General features: G+C 37.6%; 2 protein-coding genes across 2 annotated transcripts in view; one reads left to right on the top strand and one right to left on the bottom strand.

Moving 5' to 3' along the window:
* Nucleotides 1-17,720, bottom strand: part of LOC123456275 (zinc finger protein 585A-like) — a 649,667-nt gene that overhangs the window by 195,393 nt on the left and 436,554 nt on the right.
* The window catches only part of LOC123456293 (vomeronasal type-2 receptor 116-like), a 41,669-nt gene that overhangs the window by 12,266 nt on the left and 11,683 nt on the right, over nucleotides 1-17,720 (top strand). The window contains exons 2-6 of the mRNA XM_045139092.1: nucleotides 2,724-3,012; nucleotides 3,406-4,227; nucleotides 5,498-5,707; nucleotides 6,223-6,346; nucleotides 15,755-16,654. Of these exons, the coding sequence (XP_044995027.1) occupies nucleotides 2,724-3,012; nucleotides 3,406-4,227; nucleotides 5,498-5,707; nucleotides 6,223-6,346; nucleotides 15,755-16,654 (2,345 nt within the window). The remainder of the gene's footprint in view (nucleotides 1-2,723; nucleotides 3,013-3,405; nucleotides 4,228-5,497; nucleotides 5,708-6,222; nucleotides 6,347-15,754; nucleotides 16,655-17,720) is intronic.

Raw genomic sequence — 17,720 nt, 5'->3', positions numbered from 1 at the left:
GGGTGCATGCGTCTGGAGTTCTTTTGCCGTGGCTGGAGGCCCTGATGCACCTATTCTTTCTTTCATGCTCTCTCCCTCTTTCTCTGTCAAATAAGTAAATATCAAATATTTTTTTTAATTATTTAGCATTCTTTTCTTCTTTTTTTTTTAATTTTTATTTATTTATTTATTTGAGAGCGAGAGACACAGAGAGAAAGACAGATAGAGGGAGAGAGAGAATGGGCGCGCCAGGGCTTCCAGCCTCTGCAAACAAACTCCAGACGCGTGCGCCCCCTTGTGCATCTGGCTAACGTGGGACCTGGGGAACCGAGCCTCGAACCGGGATCCTTAGGCTTCACAGGCAAGCGCTCAACCGCTAAGCCATCTCTCCAGCCCTCAAATATTTTTTAAAAAACTAAATATACAGAACAAAGAAAAGATGCTGAGAGACCATGACAGAAACATTCAGTAACATATCAAAGCAAGCCCATCAAAATAGATGGTTTTCAACAGACCCTAAAATCAAGAAGTTCTTGGCAAGATGAGCATCAACTACAGAAGCTGCACAATCAAAGTGTTACAGACCCAAACTATCTCCCATAATAGGGAAAGAAAAAATTTCATGATTAAAAAAAAGGCTATAGGAAATTTGGACAGTACAACAGCCCTGCAGAGCATACAAGGAATTCTTCAAGTTGATCAGAGTAGGAAACATATTCTAAAAGCTACAAGCAAACAACCAATAGTAATACAACAATTAAGCAAGTTTGGGCTTAGTAAACATCACTTCAGCCATCAGAAGTGAATATAAGGGGATGAGAACAAGGGAGAAAACCAAGGAAAGCATATAGTATGAAAGCAGAAAAGCTAAGTTTTGGCCAGATAGGTTAGGGCACAGTTATCCTGTCTCCAGGTAGATTTAAAGGGTGGTGGTGGTGGGGACTAGAAAAGAAGGGAAGAAAGGCAAATAAAGTGTATTTTAAAACACCATTATGAAACAAATCCTTGAAACTCAATAAAAATAAATTTATTTGTCAACAATAACTCTGAATATTTAAGGTATATTCTCCAATCAAAGAGAACTCCAAGTAGAAGATTGGACCAGAAAATAGGAATGTTTCTCCATCTCAACAAAACTAGACCTTACCACGAAAGAGATGATATTTTTGAGGCAACAAGTGGGAAATATTTTCTAACTATGACATTTTATGATTATCAATGGGAGAAGAGGTATATTCTGGATTAGGTTAATCCTGAGCAGCATTCCTGTGAGATTATGTTGATTGCGTAATTTGAGGTGGAATGTCCAATGTAAGTGTGGCCAGCACCATTGCAGGGCGGAGATTCTGCACTGTATAAAGGTGAGAGAGCTGGAGCATATGAGAAGTCTTCAGCAGGCTCTGCCGCCTCCTTTCAACCCCACAGAGAGAAGTCTCACTTGTCATACCCTCCCTGTCAATATTCCTTTTCAATTTTAGGAAGGGTAATCTGAAATGAATACTTTCTTCCTTATCCTGGTTTTACTTTTTTAATTCATTATTTATTTTAGAAGGACACACAGCGAGCAACAGAAGCAATGAATTGCCTGCCAGGTCTTGAACCACTGTAATTGAATTCCAGATGCTTGTGCCACCTAGTGAGCATGTGCGACCTTGTATTTGCCTCACCTTTGTGAGTCTGCCTTATGTAGGATCTGAAGAGTCCAACCTGGGTCCTTAGGCTTCACAGGCAAGAGCCTTAACCACTAAGAAATATCTCCATGATTTTTTTCAGCTATTTTGTCACAATAAAGACAAGTTACCTAATAGAAGTAGCAAATGGAATTGCCTAAAAAACTCTTTTAACTCCTGATCAAATAGAGTTCACACCACAACTAGAAGAGCTACCCATGACTTCGAAGGCAATATAAGGCCAAATTTACATACACAGGACTGACTGCATGTTCAGCAATTATCAATGCATAGCATTAGCCGGTGTAGTACGGTATGTAAGAATTTTCCATAGAATAGGAGTTTGTAATGGGATTTCTGCATAAATATGGGGTACTGTGTTCAAATCCACAGTCCTCAGATAAAATTTCAGCATAGTGATGTTCATATAGAATCCCAAGACTGGATGAGTTTGAAATAGTCTTACTGGAGATTGCTTGCTTGCTAGTTTCACTAAGTTGGTGAGTTTCAAGACATCAAAATAATCACATTTAACATAATTGAGAAAAACAACTGACATTGATTTATGGGGTATACACTCAAACAAGCATGTGCCCTCTTCCACAAATTCATACATATAATGTAGTCTCTCCCAAACATAAAGATGCATATTACCCACATATACACACCAAACCACCACAAATTAGATTATTGCTTCTTTTGTTGTTCTTTTCTTACAACGAGAAATTTCAGGATCAAGATAGGAGCAGATTTATTATGTGCTACAGGTCTATTTACAAGTTCATGGATGACCTACAGTCTTTTGACAAGATCCTCAGTTGGAAATATGAAAGAAGCTCTTTAGATATTTTGACAACATAAATACATTTACAAATGGACTCCCATTATAAAATTTAAAAATACCTAGTTGATCATTATGTCAGTCGGTTTCAAATCTTCACATCAAGGTGAACAGTTACATGAGAATTTCTGCAGAGAGCATCATTTATCACATGTATTGTATGTCCACTCTGTTGTTTTAAAGGTTATTCTGTTTGAAGCCTTGTCCATAATGCTCACTGTGTTTCATTTCAGTTTGCCAGTCAAAAAATATCAATATATTCTGACACTGATTTTTGCCACTGAGGAGATCAACAGGAATCCCAATCTTTTACCCAACATGTCCATGGGATTTGAGTTGTTTCATTCCAAGTGTGATGATTCATTGAAAATTATCCCTTATCTAAGTTGGATAGCAAAGAAACATTACTGGGTTCCTAATTATAGGTGTAGACAACATTCATGTTATATACTACTTACAGGACCCACGTGGGCAGCAAGTAGCAAAATTGGGACATTTCTGAAGCTCTTTGAATTTGCACAGGTGAGATTTTGGAATATACAGAGTATAAACTCTGTCCCCCTCCTTACCATCCTCATGTGCTTGGGGGTATTTTCAAGTAGGGAGCTTAGGTTTATGCATGTATTCTCAAGTGCATTTCAAAGAGATAATGATCAGTGATTTGGTGGGGAATCAATATTTTGTTTTTAAGAAATGAGACGAGGAAGTGGGGAAACATACAAAGAAATTTCTTACAACACTTGCACTGCTAAGTAATTTTCCAGAAACTTACAGATAGTGAAATGTGACTAATAATGGGGTTACAATCATCCCTCCCACCATTCTTCCCAAGTGGTGATTAACAATTCAGATGTTAGCTTGATTTTTCTTCCAGTTCCCCTCCTCATGTTGATGTCTATGTTCTTTTTCCTTTAGATTCATTATGGTCTGTTTCATCCTACTCTGAGTGACCCTTATCAGAATCCTCATCTGTATCAGATTGCCCCCAAGGACACAAGACTGGCTTTTGCCATAGTCTCCTTAATGCTTCATTTCAACTGGACCTGGGTGGGTTTGGTCATCTCTGATGATGACCAAGGTATTCAATTTCTCTCAGACTTGAGAGAAAAGATGCAAGGAACTCAAGTCTGTTTAGCCTTTGTGAATGTGATCCCATTAAACATGGAGTTATACAATTCAAGGGCTGAGATATATTACAAAGAAATTGTGACACATTTGACAAATGTTGTGATCATTTATGGTGAAGGTAATTCCACGCTAGAGGTGAGCTTCAGGAGATGGGCACATTTAGGCATCCAGAGGATCTGGGTCACTACTTCACAGTGGGATGTCATCACCAATATGAGAAGAGACTTCATTCCTGACTCATTCCATGGGGGTTTCACTTTTTCTAACCACCATCATGAGATTCCCAATTTTAAAAAATTTATCCAGACACTGAACACTACCACATATCCAATAGACATTTCTTTGATGAGGTCAGAATGGATGTACTTTAATTGCTCAGACTTAGAATCTAAACATAGAATACAGAGTATGTATTCACCCAATACCTCATTAGAATGGTATGCAGGTCAAGGATTTGAGATGGCCATGAATGATGACAATTATAATCTATACAATGCTGTGTACGCTTTGGCATATGCCCGCCATAAATTTGTTTTTCAACAGGTAGATATTCAGCCAATGGCACACCAACGCCCAGTTGACTGCCCAAAGGTACGTAGTGTCATCAATGTTGCCTTCTAACTGGTTCAACACATTTTTAAATTATTCATTTATTTATTTATGACAGAGAGAGAGAGAGAGAGAGAGAGAGAAAGAGAGAATGGGTGTGTGCCAGGGCCTCAAACCACTGCAAATGAACTCCAGAGGCATGTGTCGCCTTTTGCATCTGGCTAACATGGGTCCTGGGGAATTGAACCTGCTTCATTTTGCTCTGCAGGCAAACACCTTAACCACTAAGCCATCCCTCCAGCCCTGAACGCCTTTTTAAACCTTGGTGCTGAGATGTACTTTCCTTAATTATGATATTTCTGTAATTTTTTCATTTCCTAGGAAGCAAGTAAGTAAATCTAGATGTGAGATTACTAGTTACTTTTGGGGGGAAATACTTGACAGAAGAAACAGTGGAGAATGGTTTCACTGTAGCTCATAATTCAAGAGTAGAGTTCCCCATGATGTTGACAAAATATGGAAGTAGGAGTATGAAAAAGAACTGTGTCCATGGTATACACAGTTTGTAAACATAGAGGGATGAATATACGTAGTCCGGCAGCTTTCCCTGACTGTGGACCTTTAGCCCATCAAATAGTGCCACATGCTCAGTGTAAGTTGTCCAGTCAAATTACATAACCTAGAAGTTCTTTAGAGACATGTCTATAGATTGGTGTCCATGGTAATTCTAACTCGAGTCTAGTAGACAGCCATGACAAACCACTACTGTGTGTGTGCATGAACAAGAAGACAGTGAAATTAATGACATCAGTTTGGTTTGAACTATGCTTGATGTGAGAGATTATCCTGATATCATGCCCAACTGTTTTAAGTATTAGATATGTAATGCCAGATATTTTATCATAAAGTGCTTGATTATCTAGATGTGATCTTGCTTTTCCCATGGAAAAGTACCCTGAACATTTGGATTGACATGACATAAAAGTTGTTAAAGTAATTCTGCATCACTGTAAGTACTGAAGATCTTCATATTTTAGTTAACTTTTTTTTGATAAATATAATAGATTGAAAGGTTTATCTCACTAGCCTTGCATATTGGTGATCTTTTTAGCAGTTTCTCCATAAAGAAACTTATAAAAGTATAGTAATATTTAATTGATCTATAGAATCTCATTGATTTCACACAATTGGGTACATGTAATAAAGTTTCCTGTTTTGGGATGAGTTAAAAAACAAAAGGCTATAACCCACAGAACATATTATGTCTATATGTGTGTACATAATTAATTGCAAAATTATACATCTCTTCCAGTTTTACTGCTATTTGAAGAACATGCAATTTATTAACCCTGTTGGAGACCTAGTGATTATTAATGAGAAATTAAAATTTGATGCAGACTATGATATTCTCCACATTTGGAATTTTCAACAAGGTCTTGGAATAAAGGTGAAAATAGGACAGTTTTCTTCATATCTGCCCCTTGGTCAGCAATTGCATTTGTCGGATGAGACAACCGAGTGGGCCACTGGGAGCAGGCAGGTATGTGGTAATGAAGTGTAACGCTTTACTCTAGACATGAAATGTGAAAATCATGTGGGGTCATGTGTGCCCCATGTTATTTGGTTAAGTGCAACATATTGTATAGGACCTTTTTTCCAGTGTCCTAGATTTTCTTTCTGTCTTTTGAAAAATGTTTGGAAACAACAAAATGTTTTATCACAATCCCCGTACAAGCTGGACGTAGTGGCTCACGCCTTTAATCCATGCACTTGGGAGGTAGAGGTAGGAGGATGGCCATGAGTTCGAGGCCCCTCTGAGACTACATAGTGAGTTCCAGGTGAGCCTGAGCTAGGGTGAGACCCTACATTGAAAATAAATAATAAAAATTATCCATACATACGACAACAAACAATGTACTATATGGAGAGTGATGCTTCAATTATATTGAAGGTGTGGAAAATAAATTTGTTAATGAGGCATTGTGTTGACATATGCTTATAAATGGAATAGATGAAAGTCCTACCTGTTACCAGCACATTTCTGGTTTTCCTCAGATTCCCTCCTCTGTGTGCAGTGAGCCTTGCAGGCCTGGTTTCAGGAAGTTTCGACAGGAGGGAAAGGCAGCCTGCTGCTTTGATTGTTCCCTCTGCCCAGAAAATGAGGTTTCTAACAAAACGGGTACGTTGATGGCTTAGGTAGAAATTCTACAGTTTGATTTTCTTCTACAGCCATACTGAGAACTGGTATGGGCCTGGAGGGGACCTGAAGAGAGAAATAATATCTATTCCTTGCTTAATGTAATAATTTGGTTGAAAAGATAAATGCTCCTGAACATGAAAATAACACTCACTTTCCTCATGAACCTCATTTTTATTACCTAGATCCACTGTAGTTACTAATTTCCTCCATTAAAAAAAAAAATCCTGGGTGTTATTTAATGCTGCTCTCTATTTTATGGCTAAGAAGCAAAAACAACATATGGAGGTAGGATCTTAGAGTAGTTCCTAAAGGCTATAATAAATATGTCCAAAGGGATTTAAATAATAATATAAATATTAATTCCTCAATATTTTCATGTTAGAGCCTGCAGTGTGCGCTCATACCCAGAGCACATTTCCAGTGTACCAGTAATCAAAGTGGGTATCCAGGGGTGTTAATAGTTGAAGTAAAAATAAAAAAGAAAACAAGAACACTGATCTAATTACCTAGATCCATTGTAGATACTAATTCCCCACATTAAAAAAAAAAAAAAAGTGTTTGAGATCCAATAATCAGTGAATATATTATCCCTTTCAGGGAACGTCCCACCTAATATTTTCTTCAAGTACACGTAATCTTTGAATCTACGTAAAGTGAAAGTTAAAAGGAGGAATCTTCCATGTCTTTATCCTCCCATTACCCAGTAGGTTACTGGCAGAGAGGAAATGCTCAGAGATATCATGCTTTTGGCTATAAAAATATGTAATTTTTCAAATACTTTCAATATAAGAATAATATCTAGTGAGTATATACAAAATAGTTAAGAAAGAAAAATTAAGTTTAAAACTATAGGAAATAGCATATCACAAACATTAAAAACCTGTTTCAAGAAATCTAAATATTCTGGTTTTAAAAAATGTGGCAAATGTTGTTTTACATGTATATTTAAGCTTTTAAGGAGGTAGTGGGAAATGTTCAGAAATCAAAAATATGAATAAAGTAAATAATGTTTTTCTGGGATGTCAAGACAGCTGCGATAAACATAGAATTGTCAAATGGGTGTTATTTTATGTTGCCCTCTATTTACCGATAAGAAATGAAAAATCAAACAAAAAAAAAACATGGTGAGACCTTAGAGTATTTCCTAAAGGCTTTAATAAATATGATCAAAGGGATTTAAATAATAATATAAAGATTAATTCCTCTATATTTTCATTAGAGACAGCATCGTGCTCTCATAGCCAGAGCACATTTCCAGTGTACCAGGAATCAAAGTGGGGGTCCAGAGGTATTGATAGTTGAAGTAAAAAAAAAAAAGGAATAAGACTGACTTAAAATTTTTGGATGTATACCCACTGGATAATGTCATAAAATAGAATTAAAATAATATCATTAGAATGGAAATAAAACACTGTGTTTATTCAGATAAAACCATAATATACAATTCAAATTGATTAGTTAAATACCAACTTTAGTGATGATGGATGAGTTTTATATTAACACTGAAGTTTTCTTTTCATTTATAAATGCTATCCACATGATATGTACCAAATAAGGTGGAATTTAAAGTCTTAAAGTATAGAATATATATGACATATCTACACAATTACTAAAATTGAATGCACACAAATTTAGAAAACATGATTAAGAAGAGTTTAGAGTTATAAATTGGAAAAAATTAACTCAATACTCATGAAATAACATGTAGTTATTATTTTTTTTAGAAACCTTACCTTTTTAATTTTTATTTTTTTAAGTTTATATTAGCATTTTCCACGATTATTAAAAAAATCCCATGGTAATTCCCTCCCTCACCACCCCCCACACTTTCCCCTTTGAAATTCCATTCTCCATCATATTAACTCCCCATCACCATCATTGTACTTACATATATACAATATCAACCTATTAAGTACCTGCCTCCCTTCCTTTCTCTTCCCTTTATGTCTCCTTTTTAACTTACTGGCCTCTGCTACCAAGTATTTTCATTCTCACGCAGAAGCCCAGTCATCTGTAGCTAGTATCCACGTATGAGAGAGAACATGTGGTGCTTGGCTTTCTGGGCCTGGGTTACCTCACTTAGTATAATTCCTTCCAGGTCCATCCATTTTTCTGCAAATTTCATAACTTCATTTATCTTTACTGCTGAGTAGAACTCCATTGTATAAATGTGCCACATCTTCATTATCCACTCATCAGTTGAGGGACATTTAGGTTGGTTCCATTTCCCAGCTATTATAAATTGAGCAGCAGTTAACATGGTTGAGCACGTATTTCTAAGGAGATGAGATGAGTCCTTTGGATATATGCCTAGGAGTGCTATAGCTGGGTCATATGGTAGATCAATCTTTAGCTGTTTTAGGAACCTCCACACTGATTTCCACAATGGCTGGACCAGATTGCATTCCCACCAGCAGTGTAGAAGGGTTCCTCTTTTTCCACATCCCTGCCAACATTTATGATCATTTGTATTCCTGATGGTGGCCAATCTGACAGGAGTGAGATGGAATCTCAATGTAGTTTTAATCTGCATTTCCCTGATGGCTAGTGACGTGGAACATTTTTTGAGATACTTATATGCCATTCCTATTTCTTCCTTTGAGAACTGCTCTATTTAGCTCCATAGCCCATTTTTGGATTGGCTTGTTTGATTCCTTATTATTTAACTTTTTGAGTTCTTTGTATATCCTACATATTAATCCTCTATCACATATATATCTGGCGAAGAATTTTTCCCATTCTGTTGGTTGCTTCTTTGCTTTTTTCACTGTGTCCTTTGCAGAGCAAAATCTTTGTAATTTCATGAGGTCCCAGTGATTAATCTGTGGTTTTATTGCCTGAGCAATTGGGGTTGTATTCAGAAAGTCTTTGCCAAGACCAACATGTTGAAGGGTTTCCCCTACTTTTTCCTCTAGCAGTTTCAGAGTTTCCGGTCTGATGTTAAGGTCTTTAATCCATTTGGACTTAATTCTTGTGCATGGCGAGAGTGAAGACTCTATTTTCATCCTTCTGCAGATATATATCCAGTTTTCAAAACATCATTTGCTGAAGAGGCTGTCTTTTCTCCAATGAGTATTTTTGGCATTTTTATCAAATATCAGGTGGCTATAGCTACGTGGGCTTACATCTGGTTCCTCTATTCTGTTCCACTGATCTATGTGTCTGTTTTTGTGCCAGTACCACGCTGTTTTTGTTACTATGGCTCTGTAGTATAGGTTAAAATCAGGTATGGTGATACCACCAGCCTTATTTTTGTTGCTCAGTAATATTTTAGATATTCGAGGTTTTTTGTGATTCCAAATGAATTTTTGGATTGTTTTTTTCTATTTCCATGAAGAATGCTTTTGGAATTTTGATAGGGATTGCATTAAATGTGTAGATGGCTTTAGGTAAGATTGCCATTTTCACAATATTGATTCTTCCAATCCAGGAACAGGGGATGTTTCTCCACTTTCTAGTGTCTTCTGCAATTTCTCGCTTGAGTGTTTTAAAGTTCTCATTGTAGAGATTCTTTACTTCCTTGGTTAGGTTTATTCCAAGGTACTTTTTTTTTTTTTGATGCAATTGTGAATGGGAGTGATTCTCTGATTTCATCCTCTGTGTGTTTGTTGTTAGCATATATGAAGGCTACTGATTTCTGTGTATTTAGTTTGTATCATGCTACATGGCTGTAGGTTTTGATCAGCTCTAACAGTTTGCTGGTAGAGGTTTTAGGGTACTTTATGTATAGAATCATGTCATCTGCAAATAATGATAACTTGATCTCTTCCTTTCCAATTTGTATCCCTTCTATGTGTGTCTCTTGCCTTATAGCTATGGCTAAAACTACAAGAACTATATTAAATAAAAGTGGGGACAGTGGACACCCTTGTCTTGTTCCTGATTTTAGTGGAAAAGCTTCCAGTTTTTCCCCGTTTAGTAATATGTTGGCTGTAGGCTTGTCATAAATTGCTTTTATTATATTGAGATATGTTCCTTCTATTCCCAGTCTCTGTAGGACTTTTATCATGAAGGGATGTTGGATTTTGTCAAATGCTTTCTCTGTGTCCAATAAGATGATCATGTGATTTTTGTCCTTCAACCCATTTATATAATGTATTACATTTATAGATTTGCATATATTGAACCATCCCTGCATCTCTGGGATAAAGCCTACTTGGTCAGGGTGAATGATCTTTTTGATATACTCTTTTATTCTGTTTGCCAATATTTTATTGAGAATTTTTGCATCTGTGTTCATGAGGGAGATTGGTCTGTAATTTTCTTTTTTTGTTCTAGCTTTGCCTGGTTTTGGTATCAGGGTGATGCTGGCCTCATAGAAGGAGTTTGGTAGAATTCCTTCTTTTTCTATTTCCTGGAAAAGCTTAAGAAGCAATGGTGTTAACTCTTCCTTAAAGGTCTGGTAAAATTCAGCAGTGAATCCATCTGGGCCTGGGCTGTTTTTAGTTGGGAGATTATTGATAACTGTTCGGATCTCCATGTTTGTTATAGGACTGTTTAGGTGATTAATTTCATTTTCATTTAATTTAGGTAGGTCATATAAATCAAGGAAAGCATCCATTTCTTTCAGATTTTCATACTTTGTGGAGTATATGCTTTTATAGTATGTCCCTATGATTTTTGAATTTCTCTGGAATCTGTTGTGATGTTACCTTGTTCATCTCTAATTTTATTAATTAGTGTCTCTTCTCTCTTTCTTTTGGTCAGATTTGCTAAGGGTTTATCAATCTTGTTTATCCTTTCAAAGAACCAACTCTTTGTTTCATTAATTCTTTGGATTTTTTTTTTGGTTTCTATTTCATTAATTTCTGCCCTAATCTTTATTATTTCTTCCCATCTACTGATTTTTGGTTTGCCTTGTTCTTCTTTTTCCAAGGCTTTAAGGTGAAGCATTAGGTCGTTTACCTGTGACCTTTCTAATTTCTTAATATAGGCACTTAAGGCTATAAATTTACCTCTTAGAACTGCCTTCATGTGTCCCAGAGATTTTGATATGTTGTGTTCTTATTATCATTTGACTCTATGAAGTTTTTGATTTCCTTCTTGACTTCTTCATTGACCCATTCATCATTTAGTAGTGTATTGTTTACTTTCCATGATTTTGTGTATGCTCTATAGCCTTTCTTGCTACTGATTTGTAGTTTAATTCCATTGTGGTCAGATAGAATGCAAGGAATTATTTCAATTTTCCTGAATTTGTTAAGATTTGCTTTGTGTCCTAATATATGGTCTATTTTAGAGAATGTTCCATGTGCTGCAGAAAAGAATGTATGTTCTGCAGCCTTTGGATGAAATGTCCTGTATATATCTGTTAAGTCCATTCCTTCTATGACCTCATTTAGCCCAGATGCCTCTCTGTTTATTTTTTCCTGGGATGATCTGTCAATTAATGAGAGTGGGGTGTTAAAGTCACCCACCACCCCTGTGTTTGGTGTTATCTGTGACCTTAGTTCTAATAGTGTTTGTTTGACGAATTTGGGAGCCCCCATGTTAGGTGCATATATGTTTAGGATTGTAATGTCCTCCTGTTGGAGTGTGCCCTTAATCAATATTAAGTGACCTTCCTTATCTTTCTTGACTAACGTTGGACTGAAGTCTACGTTGTCAGATATTAGGATAGCAACCCCTGCTTTTTTTTTGGCCCATTTGCTTGAAACACCATCTTCCAACCTTTCACCCTAAGATAATGTCTATCCTTTGTAGAGAGGTGAGTTTCTTGGATACAACAAATTTTAGGATCCTGCTTTTTAACCCAGTCTGCAAACGTATGTCTTTTTGTTGGGGCATTGACGACATTGATATTAAGAGATATTATTGAAAGGTGTGTATTTATATTTGCCTTTTTTTTTTTTTTTGTGGTTCTACCTGTGCTCTTTTAACAAGTATTTGAGTATTGCTTGTTTTTTCTAGGTTCCTTATATATGTGCTTTTCCTTTTCTTCAGCATGGAGGATTCTATCAAGTATTTTCTGTAGAGCTGGTTTTGTCTTCAAATACTCCTTTAACCTGCTTTTGTCATGGAATGTCCTTATTTCTCCGTCTACTTGAGTGGATAACTTTGCAGGATAAAGTAACCTTGGTTGACAGTTGTTATCTTTCAGAACTTGGAATATATCACTCCAAGCCCTTCTGGCTTTAAAAGTTTGTGTTGAATAATCTGCTGTAATCCTGATGTGCTTACTTTTGTAGGTAACTTTATTTTTCTCTTTAACTGCTTTCAATATTTTTTCTTTGGTGTGTGTGTTTGGTAGTTTGATTATAATATGGCAAGGAGAGGTTCTTTCCTGGTTTTGTCTGGCTGGGGTTCTAAAGTCTTCCTGTATCTGTATTGGCACCTCTTTCCCAATTTGGGGGAAATTTTCTTCTATGATTTTGTTGAAGACACCTACTATGCCTTTGGAGTGGAATTCTTCTCCTTCTACTATGCCCTGAATTCTAATATTTGATCTTTTCATAGTGTCCCGAATATCTTGAAATTCCCACTCATACTTTTCTATAAGTTTGTCTTTCTCTTTGTTGGCCTGTATTAGATCTGCCACCTCGTCTTCTAGCTTAGATATTCTATCCTCTCCTTCATCCATTCTACTGATGAGATTTTCTAAAGTTTTTTATTTCATTAACTGTGTTCTTCATTGCTAGTAATTCTGACTAGTTTTTCTTTATTAGTTCTATTTCCTTATTTATGTCTTGTATTGCCTTCTTTATTTCATGAAATTGGTGTCCTGCATCTTCTTTGATTCCTTTGATTTCCTCTTTAAGTTCCTCTTTGACTCCTTTGATTTGTTCTCTGACTTCTTTGAACATATTTACAATCATTCTTTTGAAATCTTTCTCAGGCATTTCCTCTAACTCGTTCTCACTGGAGGTCATTTCTGATGCATTAATACTTTTAGGTGGATTTTTATCGTCTTGCTTTTTAGTGTTTCTTGTGTTATAATGTATATATTTTTGCATCTTGGATTAAGTTAATGCTTGGATTTTCTAGCTAGCTGGGTATTCTTAGCTGTATCCATTGGGGAGCTTGAGGTGTTAGATGTGGCTCTTAAGACTCTCAGAGTATCTACAAAGGTGATCCTAGGGGTTGAGTTTCCCTGCCATGGGGGTATTCAAGTAGGCTGAGTGGAATAAAATACAGGTAGATTCTAAAAGTTAACACTGTACCCATTCAGTCAAAAACAGCCCCAATTATGTATGCCAGAGTACTTATTATAACAACCAGATCCTCTATTAACATAGAGGTTAAGATTTCTGCTCTGTTGAGGGATCCAAGTCAGCTTGTGACCAAATGAGACCCTTCCCTGGTGCAAACCCAGTTACCTTGGATGAGTTTGGTCTCAGTAAAGTTGCTGCCTGGGTCGTCGGGCTGCTGTGGTGATTTCTGGAGCTGGGCACTGGCTTTTCCTGCAGGGCAAGCCAAGCCTCGCAACTGTCGCCCTGCAGATCAGCTCCCCCACTGGGTCTGTCAGCATCTGAAGCTTCTGCTGCTGCATCAGCTGTTGTTGCCACTCCTGGTTCTGGGCTGCTTCGGCCACTGTTACCGGTGCCGGAGCCGCTGATGTTGCTGCCGAACTCTGCTCCTGCTTTGTTCCCACTGTTGGCCCAGGTTGGCGTGGCTGGGTCCTGGGACCACTGCTCTGCTTGCGGGAGCTGGGCTCAGGAGGTGGGGGAGGGGAGGAAGTCGCAGCTGCTCCGGTTCTCTTGCTGTTCCACGTGTTCTTCCACCTCGTGGTCTGCTCCTCCGTTGCTCACCGCCCTCTCCCTTCACACCTCCCGAGTTGCGGAGAGCGCCGGTGTGAGGGGAAGCCACCGCACCCGGCCCTTCCTGCGGCTCCCATGTAATTATTTTAATCCTATTTTATGATTCAGTGTAATCATAGTCAAAATTGTCAAAACACCACGATGAAAAGTACAACTTATAGGGGGGTTGAATTTTCCCTCAATTCGCTACTATGTATCTGTTCATTCTTTTCAAAGTTGGCAAATTACCTTGTTCATAATCCTTTCTCAATAAGTTGTTGACAAAATTTTGCTAAAACATAGACCAAGGATTATTGAGGTAGAATTTGGAGATATTGGTAAATGTTATGTCCTTTTTAAATGAGTAGGTTGATATGTACTCCAAGGAAATGGATTTAAGCAATAGTGGTATTATTGTTGATTATCTAGGGGTCTCCAATTCCATTACTGTTTCTTAAAAACAACTTTTGAAACAATTATATGTAGCTACTGCCACCTAAGGACAGTCATAGGACATCACCTTGATACAGGCAGGTTTCATAAGACATAGAACTATACTGTGAGGAAACAATCATAGCGTATTGTCAAAATTTATGGACATTGTCAAAAATAGGTCTTTATAAACACTTAGAATCATGTACCTCTCTGATCTTGGACAGCACTGTTACAGAATTCTGAGACAGATTTTTTTTTTTGAGGCAAGCCAGACAGATTGGCTTTATAATGAAGGAGAGCAAGAGTGAGAGCAAGAGCAAGAGAGGGAGAGACAGAGATATAAGGAGAGATAATTGGCATGTCAGGGCATCCAGTGACTATGATCAAATTTCAGACACATGTATCACCTTGTGCGAGCTTGTGCACGGGTAACCTTTTGCATTTCATTTATGTGGGATCTGGTGAGTCAAACATGGGTCCTAGGCTCCACAGGCAAGTGCCTTAAGTTCTAAGCTATCTCTCTATCCTTCCAAACATTAAGAAACACCTCATCTAAGCTATATTATTTTTTTTAATATTTCATATTAATTTCTTTATTTAACAGAGAAAGAAGGAGAGAGAGAGAGAATGGGCGTGCCAGGGCCTCTAACCACTGCAAATGAACCCCAGATACATACATCCCCTATGCAGCTGGCTAACTTGGGTACTGGGGAATCCAACCTGGGTCCTTTGACTTTGCAGACAAATGCTTTACTGTGAAGCCATCTCTCCAGCCCCTAAACTATACTATTATATGATTCATGTATATTACAATGAATTTATTCTTTTAAGATTACTAAAGGCTAAAGTGGATTTATGAGTGTATAAAATACAGCTTTGTTAGACTGTAGAAATGGCTCAGCGGGTAAGGCATATGCCTGCAAAACCTAAGCACACCAGTTTAATTACATATGTACAGCCTTATGTCTGTCTGTCTGTCCCCTTTAGGTGAAAACAAATAATTAAAAATATTTTTTAAAACAGGTTTGTTTATCTAGCCACAATAAGATGGTCTTTATTAATTGGGAATCATGACTATTGAGCAATCTAACTCAACTGTTGCCAATAGGAACAATGAATACAAACATGGCTAACTATAAAACACTTGTTTGTAGTGTGCTGTGACTAAGAAGAAAATGGTGCCACTTTCCTGATGATACTGTGCTTTGTCTGCCAGATATGGATCAATGTGTGAAATGCTCATTTGATCAGTATGCCAACAAAGAGCAAACTCACTGCCTCCAAAAAACTGTGATGTTTCTGGCTTATGAAGACCCCTTGGGGATGGCTCTGGCTTGCTTGGCCCTGTCCTTCTCTGCACTCACTGCTCTTGTTCTTGGGGTTTTCGTGAAGCACCAAGACACACCGATTGTGAAGGCCAATAATCGAGCAAACAGCTACATCCTGCTCATCTTCCTCAAGTTTTGTTTCCTCTGTTCATTACTCTTCATTGGACATCCCAACACAGCCAAGTGCATCCTGCAACAGATCACATTTGCAGTTCTGTTCACTGTGGCTGTGTCCACCGTCTTGGCCAAAACAATTACTGTGGTTCTGGCCTTCAAGGTCACTGATCCAGGAAGAAAGATGAGGAGGCTGCTGGTATCTGGAGCACCTAACTTCATCATTCCCATCTGTACCTTCATCCAACTTGTTCTCTGTGGTCTCTGGCTGGGAACATCCCCTCCCTTTGTGGACACTGATGCACACTCGGAACTCGGCCACATCATCATTGTGTGCAACAAAGGCTCAGTCACTGCCTTCTACTGTGTCCTGGGATACCTGGGATCTCTGGCTGTAGGGAGCTTCAGTGTGGCTTTCCTGGCCAGAAACCTGCCTGACACGTTCAATGAAGCCAAGTTCCTGACCTTCAGCATGCTGGTGTTCTGCAGTGTCTGGGTCACCTTCCTCCCTGTCTACCACAGCACCAAGGGGAAGGCCATGGTGACAGTGGAGGTCTTCTGTGTATTGGCCTCCAGTGCAGGCTTGCTAGGTTGCATCTTTTTCCCCAAGTGCTACATCATTTTATTAAGACCCAGTAGAAATTCCCTTCAGAGGATTAATAAAAAAACATATTGTTCAACCAATTGATTTTTAAGTTTTAAATCATATGTATTGATTTAATGTATATTCTGAAGAAACCCTTACATTATTGTAACCCATAAATACTAAAAAACAGTACGATATTTGTTTATGTGTACAAGTCTTATTTGTTCTCTAACAATGTCTATCAGTTTCTTTGCACAGCCTTCAGGCCAGGTTCCATTACCCAGCAACTACTGAAAATCAGTTTCACAAGGTGGCATATGCCTCCAGAGTCTATTCTCAACAGTAAGAATATTCATTTCCTCACATCTTTCTCAAATTAGTAACTAAAAACACGTAGAAAAAAAAAACCACTTATAATGTACTGTGTATTATGCTCCTATCACTCTTGACCACATGAACTATGTCTCATCCATTCTCCAGATTGTTCAGTATTGCTGAACAGTGCAAATATCTTTTAGCTTGACTAAAGACATTGCAGTTGAGCACTCAAAGACTATTCAGAGATACAGTGAGTGTTTGATTAGGAGATCAAAGAACATTTCCTTTGGAAGAAGCAAAACCTATTTTCAATATACATTATCAAATTATGTTACCAAAGTATCTGTAATCCGGCTGGAAAATGTGAGGAATGATAACTTAAACAAAGATTGTGCAGATCCCGGATGGTCCTTTTCCATTACATGACAGGAAAAGCAATGCCATTGACATACTGACACATTTGAAAATGAATGTTTTTGCAATGACATTATTTAACACGTTTGTATTTTAATGGACTGCAGACCATGAAAAAATTGGCATTTATAAAACCTCCCATAAAATTACTCATGTTGGTTCTTATTTAAAAGTTTATAACTATAGGATTCAATTATTTGTGTATCAGTTTGAGTAGTGTAACTTTTCTATCAATTTCTGTAGAAATGTTTTTTTTTTTTTCCTCTCAAGGATTCAACTCTCCTGGACTGACTTCTCAAAGTTGTAGTTTGAAGAAGTGTGATGGAGAATAGGACCCTAGTACATCTTCATTGCTCGCCCCTTTCTTTTTTCCTCTTTGTTTTATTTTGTTTGGTTGAAAGAGACAAGAGAAGAGAGAGAGA

The sequence above is a fragment of the Jaculus jaculus genome, chromosome 20 (assembly GCF_020740685.1).
Source record: "Jaculus jaculus isolate mJacJac1 chromosome 20, mJacJac1.mat.Y.cur, whole genome shotgun sequence".
NCBI lineage: Eukaryota > Metazoa > Chordata > Mammalia > Rodentia > Dipodidae > Jaculus > Jaculus jaculus.
This window is presented reverse-complemented; position numbering and strand designations above follow the sequence as displayed.